The 13472-nt window shown below is 37.1% G+C and overlaps 2 protein-coding genes across 2 annotated transcripts; both read right to left on the bottom strand.

Annotated features, from left to right (window-relative positions):
* Positions 1 to 1920: 1920 nt before the first annotated feature.
* On the bottom strand, positions 1921 to 2541 carry LOC113272241 (putative F-box protein At3g16210). Its single transcript, XM_026522115.1, has one exon. The coding sequence runs from the start codon at positions 2539 to 2541 to the stop codon at positions 1921 to 1923; it is 621 nt and encodes a 206-aa protein (XP_026377900.1).
* Positions 2542 to 4137: 1596 nt separating this feature from the next.
* Positions 4138 to 5455, bottom strand: LOC113338524. Its single transcript, XM_026583930.1, has 3 exons — positions 5191 to 5455; positions 4796 to 5105; positions 4138 to 4687 (listed from the first exon to the last, which is right to left on the bottom strand). The coding sequence occupies exons 1-3, from the start codon at positions 5441 to 5443 to the stop codon at positions 4540 to 4542; spliced, it is 711 nt and encodes a 236-aa protein (XP_026439715.1). The 5' UTR covers positions 5444 to 5455; the 3' UTR covers positions 4138 to 4539.
* Between the last annotated feature and the right edge of the window lie 8017 nt (positions 5456 to 13472).

Here is a 13472-nt window from a genome sequence, read left to right as displayed (position 1 = left end):
CGTACTTAGGGTCATGATTAGGATTAACACTAATACAGCTCTATACTAAACGGGGTTTGTTACTGAGCCCCATGCACATTCACAGGTTCTAGTTAGCTGGAGCCAGGGACGGAGCTAGTGCATTTCAGTCCTTGGGAAACTAAAATCCAGTCTTCTCTTTTGTTTTGTGTGTCGCTGACAACCTAAAATAGTAAATCTAAAGACTTAAAGGCTGAGACAAATAAAGATCTCACACTAAATGGTGAGGAAATCCTTGTTTCCTATTGGCTGAAATATGTCTATTTTAAATTTTGTGAAACGGCCGTTTTGGTGAGGACACTTGACAACATATGATTGGTTTAAAAAGAATAGGAAAAAGATTAAAAAAAAAACCAAATTCAATTTGGAATTTCATGAGGTGACAATATTTAGGTGAGGACACTTGGCAACGTAGGAATAGTTTAAAAATTATGTTTGGAATCTTATGGAAGTCCAAATTCAATTTGGAATTCGAGTAACTACTACATAGGGACTCTTTTTTTCAAATTAATTAATATATATATATAAAGGAGGAAAAAAAGTATACTTTCTACGCAAAAAAGAATATTTTCCAAATTAATAATTTAATTTATTTTTGTACTTTTTTTTTTTATTAATTTGAAAAATTGTCTGTTCAAAATAAAAGGAAAAAATATATAAATCTGCACATATTCTCCACTATTTTATGTATTTGCCCAGTCACACTAAATCAAAAATACATCGCCACTGGACGGGGCGAAGCTCCGCGACTCACCAATAAAAAATGCATCGCCACTGGCGGGGCGAATCCTCACGACTCACCAACTAAAAATTGCATGGTCATGGGGAATAACGAAGCCCCACGCACACCAAATAACAAAATGCATCGCAATGTGACGGGGCAAAGCCCCGCGCATATACCAAATCAAAAATGGATTACCACGGGGTGGAGAGAACCCCGCACACACCAAATTAAGAGAAAAAATATGTAGGGTGCGTATCAGGGGCACAAATCTAGTTAAGATAAAACAGATAGGTAGATTGTGTGCAACTACTTGCCTAGCAGGGAATTCCACCGCCTTGTACGACTTTAGCAGTAGTAGCTTTCTGTATCATAAAGTCCATTAATATAATACTTTTATCAAATTATATTCGTTCTATCATCTACTATTAAATCATTCTACATTAAAAAAAAAAAACCAAAAAAAAGTTAAGACTCGGTTTAAGAAATAAGAAACCATCGAATTATAAAATTTAAAATCATCAATACTTCATTGTGAATAAAAGTATTTGAACAAGCGTCTAAGAATAAATGTTAACAATTCTGCTGAAGAGTCGAAACAAATGAAGAGCCAACTATATCTTTCAGACAAAGAATGCTCTTTGTGTAGATAACAAACTCAAACTCAAACTCAAGATCATCATCTCTTTTCTTCAAAATTCCTTTCACAAATTCTCGACTTTCCATATCGTAGCAAGCCAATCCCTTCCCGTATTTCAGATAAATCTTCTTACTTCGGCTGTATACCGGGGTGATGTCAGTATCCGGAACACTAATACAACTCACATCAATACTACACCCTTTAACCCATATATTTTTCTCGTCAGCGCAATTACTTTGCATCCTCCATGTATGCAGCATTTGATGCGTTATATCGTGGTTTATATAACAAACACTCCTATCGAGTCTTACCAAGAACTCGTAACGAGATTGCAACTTTAGATGTGTCATATCAGGTGCCTTAATCACATTAAACTTTTCGGCCGTAACATCAAAACAAAAAATTTGTTCGTTAGCATGCCAATACAAGGATCCATCAACAAATATTGCTCCTTGACCAGCCTCAAATTCCACGAAATTCGGATGAAGAAGGCCGTTTTTATGTTGGGTTGGTCGTCTCCATGTCATGTCTGTACCTAAGGTTAAAACCTCATAGACCAATGTAGAGTTATCATACGTCTGTATAACTGAATGACTTTATATTCATTACGTTTTGCGTCGAATCCGAATCCACATCCGGTGGCCACCTCTTTGTTATGATCAATTCCAGGATGGGGAAGCATCAATAATTCCCTTGTGATTGGGTTCCACATATGCACAGGGAATTCCCTGTGGAAACATACCAAACCGTTGCATGATGTAATTTGCAAGGATCTTTCATGCGCTTGTGTGTTTAACTGAAACTGCTCATTCTTCCTCTTCAATAGATTACCATCTGGAGTCTCGGCTGTTTTGCGCAACTTGTTAATAATGGTGAGAGTGTATATATCAGAACGATCTTCTCTTGCAAAGAGAGATACCAAACCAATAGATTGTCCCTTTGTTGCATGATAATTATAATGTTGTTTGATGAAATTAGGATCCTTGATTAATGAATGCCAATCCTTGCAGACACCCTTGAATACTATCAAAGAGTCGGCATGAGTTCTTAAGAGAATTTCATAGATGAAATGATCAGAGACATACTTGAAAACACCATCATCTCTGGCAGCTCCATTGCTTCTGGATAACTTGGACGGATTCCCAGATATACGAGTATTCATCATTAACCTTATGATTTAAAAAAGAATAGTTAAACAACCAAATTGATCGAACGGAAGTACCTGGCTAATAATTTTCGTGTGTATTTTCGAATTTGAATGAATGAATAGATTGCTGCTGTATATGGTTTATATAGGCCTCCAAGAAGGGTTATAGAATTTGGAAATACAATTTCCGTAACTTAAAAGCATTACAGTTTCTATAAAAACCCTACTAGTCAGTTAGGGAAAGTTTACTTGATCCCGTCACGTGCTTCTCGTAAATCCTGATGGCTTCAGCTTATTCTTAAATTTAGCAACTATGGCTTCGAGTTCAGCTTTCAGTCTTTTGCGAGAACTTGGTTTCCATGAGGTCCCTACTTAACCATCCAAAAACCCTGACACCCAAATACCACGTATATGCATTAATCAATCCATCATCTCGTAGAAACTGCATGAAGTTGCACATAATTTGCTATTATCGTGCGGAATCAACACCCAAATTCCACATATATGCATTAATCAATCCATCATCTCGTAGAGACTACATGAAGTTGCACATAATTTGCTATTTTCGTGCAGAATCTGTTAGAATACGGGCATCCAACTCAAAACCAATTGGTAATGAGTGGAGAGGCCCAAACAATTATAAACCGCAATGAGTGGATAGGCCCAAAGAATTATAAACAACAAGATCTTAGATTTCCCAAACAATGTGGGATTAATAATCTCAACACGCCCCCTCACGTGTAGCCTCGTTGGGTCTAACACGTGAACAATTAAATCGGGTGACGCGGAGTAAAGGCGTTCTCGTTGGGTCTAACACGTGGACAATTATCGGGTGACGTGGAGTAAAGGATTAATAATCTCAACACGCCCCCTTACGTGTAGCCTCGTTGGGTCTAACACGTGGACAATTAAATCGGGTGACGCGGAGTAAAGGCGTTCTCGTTGGGTCTAACACTTGGACAATTAAATCGAGTGACACGGAGTAAAGGCGTTCAAATCAAATTGAATGACTCGTCGCAAATAGCCTGCTCTTCTCTGATACCATGTTAGAATATGGCATCCAACTCAAAATTAATTGACAATGAGTGAAGAGGCATAAAAGATTATAAACCATAGGATCTTAGATTGCCCAGACAATTGGGATTAATAATCTCAACAGAATCCATCGTTCCTCAAAAGGCACTCACCATTTCTATGTTTTGAGTTTAGATTGGTGACGCCTGTGGAGAGAAAACCTTAGAGGAAAGATTTGGGTTTAACAAATAAGATCAGTCTCACTGTCACATTTACGGCTTAGACCCTAGGTTGTCACATTTCTATCTTATACAATGCTGCTCTTTAGTATTTGATAATAATGCTGTTAGCTTGGAGCTAATATTCGCTTTCTTTTCTATGCAGCTGCATTTGCAGTGAATCCTTTGTGCACAATATGATGAAAGGGGAGGAAATGGCCTCTTATTGATTAATCTTGGAGTGTATGGTGATTGTCGTTTAGTTTTCGATCCAGGGAAAATGTAGGACACACGAACCTCAAACCGATATATCAGATATGATTGATATTTGTTTTGCAAGAGGTGTGTCTTGAATTAAAATTTCGTTGAAAATGTAGGATACACGAACCCCAATGCGCAATTGTTTCTCATTCAATTTATTTCGTTGTGTTGTTCGGGGTTCACAGCATTCATTGAGCAGATGACAATTAAAATGTTCACCTGTTCTACAAATTTCGCCTAGTATAAGGATCCTTATACATCAATTTGATGGAACTTACCAAAGGCCGTCTGGTCCATTTTCTGCTGGACTTAAAACGACGGAACAATCTGATATATTTTCTGACAACCAAGCTGACATGGATAGAATTGCATCTGAACATTGTGGGAGATAGGGTTTTCTCGACAATGCAATAACATACACTTATTTCCTAGCCAACTAGTGAACCAAAAGATAATATATCATCGACCATTCCCCTTAACTGCCAGGGGAGATCTGAATTTCGACAATAGATTGCACATACTAAGCTTTGTTAACCAGTTTCCATGATCCGCGTCCTTTAGCCTTTAGATTTTTCCCAAGTGACTTCCTCCAAGCATAGCGAAGAATTGCAGCCCCTTTCTTCCTAGTGCTCCATTGATGTTCGTGCATCTTGATCCCATGTAATTTCCTGCATGATTACGAAAATTAGTTCATAATCTCCAATTTTATTTTAATAAAGCCTCCATTAAGAGGGATCCATTTTCGAACACTAACATCTAATTCCATATATTCTTACCTTTTGGCTTGACCTTCTTGCCATCCTCTCTGTCGAGCTCTCAACTCCCACATCTCAGTCATTCTCTTCTGCGCTGCTAAATCAGCTTCTGCTTTCTCTCGTGCCTCTTCACAAGTTCCCATTCCTGAATTGCACTTATCTGCCTCCTTTTGATATTGCGATGCTTTTTTCTTCGCTTCCTGCAATGCCATATCGGACCGCTGCTCATTTTCTAGAGCTTCAATTTCTAGTAGCCTCAATTCCTCAGTCAGGAGTTGCGTAAAATTCCTCTCCATATCCTTATTAACCTTTGGCTCATGCTTGACACAATCTGCATGCACACAACATAGAATCTAACGAGATCAGGCATATGTATATAGAAATTATTAAACAAATAAAGGCAAGATTAGACTTACCTATTGGAAGGGACAGAAGGGATTCTTGCAGAGAATCCTGAGAAGTGCAATCACAAATACATGGAGGGCAAGTATTTGCGATAGAAAAATGACTTATAGCAATCAAACCTTCAGTTAAATGCCAGTATAGAGGAGGACCTAATATGTAACCGATCAAACACAATCCTACCGTACCCAAAAATCCTTTTACTACCATCGACTTGCAGGAATCACCATCACCTCCAGGCTGATGATTATAACCACCCATCATCATTCTCTTTCTCTAGATGAGATCTAACGGGAGTGATTGTAAAAATAACATTCCTATTTGTAAATCACAATTGGGTCTTGGATCTCCTCTATTTCTGCAAACAAAAGTGTAAATCTGTTATAAGATGGGGAGATATCTACGCCCAGTAGTAAAGCATCTAACACCCCAGGAAGTGGACTATAAAGTGTTGCTTCCTCGGTTTCACCAAAAGTTACATTTTCACTTTTTCGACTTATGTTTGGGCAAAAATTAAAAAGGTAAAAACATCACATATCTTGAAACGGAAGTGGTGTTATGGTTTAGGACTTAATGATGATGCGAAGAACTGTTGATGTTTTTGGTTAAACACAGAACAAGATTTCATTAACTCAATTAACAGAAATTTTTGATAGTAAACACTAAGCAGATTCAATCCCATGGAAGGACTTAAAAAAAATTCTTAAAGGCAGCCAAAGTGGTGGGTTAATTATATATAAGAATGACTCAAAATCGAAACAAGAGAAGAGCCTACAATATCTTTCAGGCAAACTATGCTTTTTGTATAGGCAACAAAATCAAAACGATTGTCATCAGCTCCTAAGGTGTAAAGTACGACTGGTGCTATCGAATCTTGATCTTGACTTTCTTCGTCGTAACAAGCCAAGCCATTTCCATACCGTAGATAAATCTTCTTACTTCGACTGCATACCGGTTGAATATAAGAATATTGAATATAAGAACATGGAATACTAATACGTGACACATGAATACTATGTTCTATCCAAAGATTTTCCTCGTCGATACAGTCCTTCCGCATCTTGCATATTCGCAACCTTTCACTGGAAAGATCGTGGCTGATAAAACAGAGACTCTTATCCAGTTCTACCAACATATAAGCTAAGTGAAGAAAAGTGGACACTACTAGTAATTGCAGTCTATGTAGATGATCTATTTTTGACTGGCAATTACTAGTAGTGTCCCCTTTTATTCTTTTCTGTATACAGAAGTTTCTTTAGAACACTTTACGAATCTCATTCCCTTTAAGATTTGATCTAAATTTGTATTCCAGTCTCGAGGGGCTTGTCTTAGACCATAAAGAGCTTTTCTCAACTTGTAAACTCTATGTTCTTGTCCCTTTACTTCGAAACCTTCTGGTTGTTCAACATACACATCTTCACTTAGTTCGCCATGCAAGAATGCCGTTTTTACGTCTAAATGATGTATTTCCCAAGAGTTTGATGCAGCTTCTGCTCTAGCAACTGGTGCGAAAACTTCATCAAAGTCTATACCTGATTCTTGAACGTATCCCTTAGCTACAAGTCTTGCCTTATATTTGTTAATAGTTCCATCAGCATTTCCTTTAACCTTGAAGATCCACTTGAGGCCAATCACTTTTACCCCACCTGGATTATCAACTAGAAACCAAGTCTTGTTTCTGTTGATTGAAATAATTTCTTCTCTACATGCTTGTGTCCATTTAGTCGAGACCTTTGCTTCCTGAAAATTCCTTGGTTCATTATTAACAGAAAGTAGCATAATCTCACATTCTTCTGCAGCTTGAAGAACATAATCCTCCAGATATTGTGGTAGCCCTCGAACCATCTTGTTCTGATACATAGTTTTTAAGGTTCTGAAACTTATGTGTCCTAACCTTGCATGCCACTTCCATGTATGATCTTCCAGTATCATATTCAGGCACAATGGCCTTCCAATCATGAGACTTATCTTGTAGAGTCTATTCTGTGAACGTGAGACTCTAACTAAAAGTCTTCCACTTGGGTCATGAACTGTGAGATATTCTCGCCGCATTCTAACATCACATCCAACTTCTGTAGCTTGTCCTAAACTTAGAATGTTGCTTTGTAAGTTTGGGATGAAGTAGATGTTTGTGACAAGCTTTTGTTCTCCGGTCTTGCTCTGAAATAGAATTGATCCTTTCCCTTCAATTTCTACAGAAGATCCATCCCCAAACTTCACTTGTCCTTTGATTTTTTTCATTGAGCTCAGAAAAGTAGTGTCTCTTACCAGTCATGTGATTGGTGGCTCCATTATCTAAATACCAGATTCCTTCTTCTCCATCCTTTGATTCGTAGTTCTTTGGTATTAGTTTCCCTTAGTTTAAGAATACAACTTCGTGCATGAAAATAGCTGTATCTGCTTCCCTTGTTTCATTCTTGTTTGCTTCTTCCATCTTTTGTATTCTTTCAGGGCATACAGAGGAGAAGTGTCCTGGTTTATCAAATCTGTAACAAATAATGTTTGATCTATCCTTCTTTTCTTTCCCTTGGTTTTGATAATTCTGACTTGTTGTTCTATCTTGTGAGTTAAACCTTCCTCCCCTTCCTCGGCCTTTGTTTACTCTACCACCTCTTCCACGACCTCTTCCTCTTGTCGCAGAGTTTTGTTGGTAAGAGTTTGTGTACAAGAGTTTTACTTGAGTTTTTCCATTGTTTTCTTCATCAAGGATTCTCTCTTCATATTGTTTCAATCTTCCAATTATATCTTCATAGCTAGTCTTCTTTAAATCTAAGACTTGTTCGAGAGAAGCTATGATATGGATATACTTGGATCTTGGTAAACTATTGAGAAACTTCTTTACCAGTTTATCTTCATCAGTGGATTTTCCAAGTGACGCAGCTTTTGAGGCTATCTCTGATAGCTTTCCTGCAAAGATATCAATAGTATCAGTGTCTTTCATCTTCACTCTTTCAAATTCAAACATTAAGGTTTGCAGCGGGGCTTCTTTAACTCGATCAACTCCGAGATTACGTGCCTTTATTGCATCCCAAATTTTCTTTGAAGTTTCCTATTCACCAACTTTTAGAACAAGACATTCTGGTATTGCTTGAAAGAGTAATCCAATGGCAACATTGTTTTTGTCTGGGTCCAATGTACCATGATCAATTGTTTCCCAAACTTTGTAGATTTTCATCAGTACCTTCATTCTCATGGCCCATATTGTGTAGTTTGTGGCGTTGATGATTGGAACTTGTATTGATGGTGACGTGAACTGTTTTGCATGTATGATGGTGCTCTCGTCTCCCATGGATCGGTGTAGACAATCTCTGATACCAATTAACGGCAACTGCAAGATGAAACTTAGCTTATATAAAGACAACTCTCTTTATTGATGTTTAGAAAATAACTCAAAACTAAACACAATCTCTAATCTTGCTCATATAATCAACCACAACTTTGGTGATTATATATATATATAGAACTATGAATTCCTTTTCCTAGTCCTATTACCTTATTACATGTCTTTCCTTTTCTTAGAACTAGATGACTTCTAATTCCCTTAGGATTACATCAATTGCCTTTTCTTATCCTAACCAACTTGTTAGAGATTATCTTAGTCTTAATTGTTGAAGTTTAACCAACACATCTCACGGTCCCCAAGCCACATCATATACATCTTAGGTAGCTCAATTAACTTAAACCTCTCTGTTGTTACATCAAAACACAAAATCTGTTTGTTAGCATGCCAATATAGTGATCCCTCTACAGATAATAATCCTTGACCAAGCTCGTATTCAAGGAAAACTGGATGACGAAGCTTGTCTTCTTGTTGGATTGGTGGCCGTCTCCATGACATAGTGGTACCAGTATTAAAACTTGATAATCCAATGTATAGTCATCAAGACGACGATATATTTGAACAGCTTTATACTCATTACGTGTTGCGTCAAATCCGAATCCACATCCAGTGCGCTCCTCTTTTCCCTTTTGAGTTCTTGGTTTTGGAAGCGTCACGAATTCCCTAGTGACTGGGTTGCACATGTGCAGAGGATAATCCGTATGAAAACACACCAAACCATTGCAAGACACAAATCTCACCATAAATTTCCCATATGCCTCTACTCGTAACGGCTTTTCCGGACCCTTCCCCAGAATACGAGCTACATTATCAGATTCGCGCCACTTATTAATAATTGTCATGTCAAAGGGGTTTGTTTCCGAGATAAATACCAAACCGATAGATTGATCCTTTGTTGCATGATAATCATGATGTTGTTTGGCGAAATTAGGATCCTTAATTATTACATACCAGTCTTTGCAGACACTCTTGAATCTATTTGTAGTTGCAAGAAAACCTACAACCACACCCCAATGTATCTAAACAATAACCTAAGTAATCACAATGAATTTTTTTAATAATTATCAAGGTTTATAATTGGATACAAAGGATCACAATGACTTTACTTGCTCTCCAAATAAACTTTCTCTCTCCTAGTTTCTTGTCTAACTCACACTAAAAAATCTCTCTTCTATGTGATGATCTCTTTCCTTTATATAGGATTCCTCATAGTGGATGACAGCTAAGAGATCCACTATTTTCGGAATCACTGTGCGATACATTCGCTCATGTACACTCACTCATTCTCGTACAACTTATACTTCGCATAGATCATCATACTTTACTCGTAACTTTGGTAACATTATCCGACACGTCACTTCAACTTTGTCGTGTGCGATAGTCTTCGCTTACGTCAGATAATCCTTACTTCGCATACTTATTGATATGTGCGATATTTCATTCCTACATTTTGCCTCTTCTAATTTCGCTTACATTGTGAAGTGAGCGACATGAGAAATTTCCATCTTATAATGTCTCATGTATATATCTTTTCGTATTCTATCTTGACGACATTCCTCCGGAATTCCAGTTTTCCTTAATTACACGTGTGTTTTTAACCACTTATTATCTGACACGTCTTTTTAACCGCATGTTTTTATCCGTTCATTCCTCGCATTAATGAAATGAAATCTTGAAAAATGGGATTAACTTTTCCTTATATGTCTTCTTTCTTGTTTTTACTTCCTACTTTCTTGTTTCATCTTCTCTGCTACTGCTTTCACTGATCTTGATTTTGTCAAAACTAAAACTTATTTCACCAAATAACTTACTTCTTTTACTCATCTTCATTCCCATTCTAAAAATGGCTCCTGCTGGTAAGAAGATGGAGACAGAACTCAACAGGTTAAAAGACGAACTCCATTCAATAGGTTACTCACTTTCTCTTCCTTCATCATCTAACAATGGAACAATCAAAGAGTTATTGTTTCATTGGGACAACTTTCTATTCTTCCAATTCCCTTGTCAACCCAGAAATTCCCATATTCTATGAAATTCTTGCTGATGATCGATTCGCACGGGGAATATTCCAACTAAGTGGTGATGTGATCAGAATAGCATTGGATTATTCCCGTCGCGCAGCTGGTTTAGAGACCTCTTATCCTTATGAGGTGTGAAACGAATCGCATCGTGATAAGGTCATCGACTCTACCGAATATACTCTTCATTAATTCTTCAAAAATTACTATGTTGCAATTATGAAAAGTAATTCAACTAAATGGGCCGTTCACTTAAGAAGAAAAGATGGTATCGTTGAAGATAATAAGATCATGCGAGATGCAGATTGGAATGACAAATCTAACAGTCCTGCTCGCAGATCTAACGACTCAAGCTGGCTTAATTTCCCTGTCATTCTAGAGGGTCCTTATATTTCTGGTAAAGCTGAAGATGGCTCTGATATTCCTCTTCCCGGAAAGTTTTCTTCTTACCAACCTTGGAAATTTTTACTTTCCGAAGCTGAGGCAAAGAAAGTGGTATGGGGACTTCGCATAAATGTTCTCAATCTCGCATAATTTCCTTCCAATTTCTTGTTTTCATATTCCTTTTTTTTATTTTGTTTTGCAGGTTGCTATGTTTAACTTTAACAATATTGTTGCCTATGTTTCTTATCTTGATTATTCGTGTAGGTGAAACCTTTGTGTGATAAGACTTCAGGTAAAGGTAAGAATATTCCTAAAAGGCCTACGTCTAAGTCTTCATCAAAAACGACATCTTCAATGGATGATCTCTCCAAGAATCGTAAAAGATATGATTCTTCTTCAAGTTCGGAGTCTAGTGAGGACAACATTCTTGCTCCTGAAAATTTATCAGTTCCCTCTTCTTTGAAAGAGTTATCCAATCTTTTTGCTGGAGATCTTTTGACTGTTGTTGACAATGAAGAATTGAATCGTGCCTTTGAAATCGTTTCTAAAATATGTGATGCTTTTACTTTAGATGATCCATCTCTTCGTGGACCTTCCTCTGCGATAAATCCAAACCTCCAATTCACAATCGGCTCTTTGGTAATATTTGCAACTTTACCTTTTCTCTTTTCTTTAATCTTGCTTTATTCCTAACCGTAATACTTCCTTTCGTTTTCGCAGGGAGACCGTTTATCTTATGTAATCTCCTCAGACTACCAAAGGAGACTTATTAAGCTTGAGAGAAAATGCTGAGCTTAAAATTGAGAATTCGACCAATTCTGGGTTGATTCGCAGAGCCCGTGAAAGAAATGATGAAATCATTGTTATGTAGCCTTTATTTTCTTTGTTCTTCTGTTTTTATGCGATAATTCACATTTCTTATTTTGTTATAATCGCAGACCTGTATAACCTTTCGGATGAGGCTGCCAATCTCCCTGATGATGAAACCCTTTTAGAACACCTTAATTCTTCTTTAAATAACTATCCCAACCAAGGATTTGAAAATCTGAGTTCGGAAGAGTTAAGACTAAAATATGCTGCTCTTAGAAAAAGCCGTAGATCTTTATTGACTTCATTTAATAACTTTAAACATCGTCTTCATGAGAGCCAAGAAAAAAAATTCAAGTTTTGGAAACGAAGAAGAATAAGCTTATTAATGAGAAAGATGAGATTTCTCTTAAGGGTGAAAGCACTAGAAAAATTCCAAGAATCCATTATTGAGGTTCAAAAAGAACGTGATTTAGCTTTGAGGGAAAAGAACATACTTTTCGAAGAAAGAAATTTAATTCGCTCTCAGCTTCTCATAGAAAGCGAAGCTGAATTTAGTTGGACTCTAGGGTTCTGAATGATGCTAGAAAGGATTTATCCATAAACGTGAGTCTTCAAGCTGAACATTCCACATTGGTTAAAGATATTGTTTCCCATTATGAAGGTCAAATGTTGCTCTTTTATATATCCTAACCTGCTTATTCATATTTCGCAGACAAGGGGAAGAATATCTTCAGAAGATTGAATAATTAGAAACTCTCTTAGCTTCTGAAGAAAAAGATTTACCTGCTCGCAACTCCAAGTATCGGAAATTGAACTAGAATTTCACCATCATGGTTTCAAATGATAGCAATGACACTAATAGTGCTCGCGAAGTTTCTGTTAAGAAAGTCTGCATTGAGAATAACATTCCTCTTACAAAGTATAAATTTCCAGAAATCCCTGATAGTGAACATATTTCTAATATTTCAGACAGTGAGGGAGAAGATGAAGAATCTGAAGAAGAAATAAGCGATTCTGAGGCTGAGAGAGATGATTAGCATGCACTTCTGAGTATTTTCATGTAATCTTAAAAACATGCACTTTTTGAGCATTAGTTTTCACTCCTTTAATATAAATTCCTTTTGTTCGCATTCGCGTCCAAAATATCATTCTCTCGCATGTATATGAGTCTATCAAATGGGGAAAATAACATTCCCTTTGCATTCCCATTCTTGCCTATGTTAATTGACACATATTGATAGACTTAATATGATTAATGTTATTTTATAGTTTTTCATGCATTTAGTGTGAATGCGTTCGCAGTACTCTTTTTGCTCTGTGAACTCCTGCAAAACAAAATTAGCTTAAAATTTTATGTTTCTCACAAGGTCTTATTTTGCCTTCCTATGTAAAGGTATTATCTTGCCTTAATTCTGTGCGACGAGATCGCAGGTGGTCTTTACACTGTAGTGTATCGACCCATTGATCTTGTCTTATCTTTTTTCTTGTATTATTACCTCTTTAGGTTTTTATCGTATAAATATGACAAGCCTTAATACTCCTTTGAATAAAAAGCCTCATGACATTTACGTCTTTTGACACAATTCAGCTCCCTAATGGAGGGTGCCGTCCTTATCTTCCCCCTGGTTTCCCCCTCAAGGAAGCTTACCTCTACCGGGTTAAGGTTATGGCTCTTCCCTTCCGGTAATCCAACAACCAGTTGATTTCGCAGTCTCACATCCCACTACCAATAAGGTTTATGGTT

Source organism: Papaver somniferum, chromosome 1 (assembly GCF_003573695.1).
Source record: "Papaver somniferum cultivar HN1 chromosome 1, ASM357369v1, whole genome shotgun sequence".
In the NCBI taxonomy this organism is placed as follows: domain Eukaryota; kingdom Viridiplantae; phylum Streptophyta; class Magnoliopsida; order Ranunculales; family Papaveraceae; genus Papaver; species Papaver somniferum.
This window is presented reverse-complemented; position numbering and strand designations above follow the sequence as displayed.

Bases quoted from the DNA above. Each gene is read 5' to 3' on its own strand.
- LOC113338524 (XM_026583930.1), bottom strand. From the start codon at position 5,443: ATGATGATGGGTGGTTATAATCATCAGCCTGGAGGTGATGGTGATTCC. The intron at 5,106-5,190 runs GTAAGTCTAATC...GTGTGCATGCAG, and splicing joins CCTTCTGTCCCTTCCAATAG to ATTGTGTCAAGCATGAGCCA. The intron at 4,688-4,795 runs GTAAGAATATAT...GTAATCATGCAG, and splicing joins CAAGAAGGTCAAGCCAAAAG to GAAATTACATGGGATCAAGA.
- LOC113272241 (XM_026522115.1), bottom strand. From the start codon at position 2,541: ATGAATACTCGTATATCTGGGAATCCGTCCAAGTTATCCAGAAGCAAT.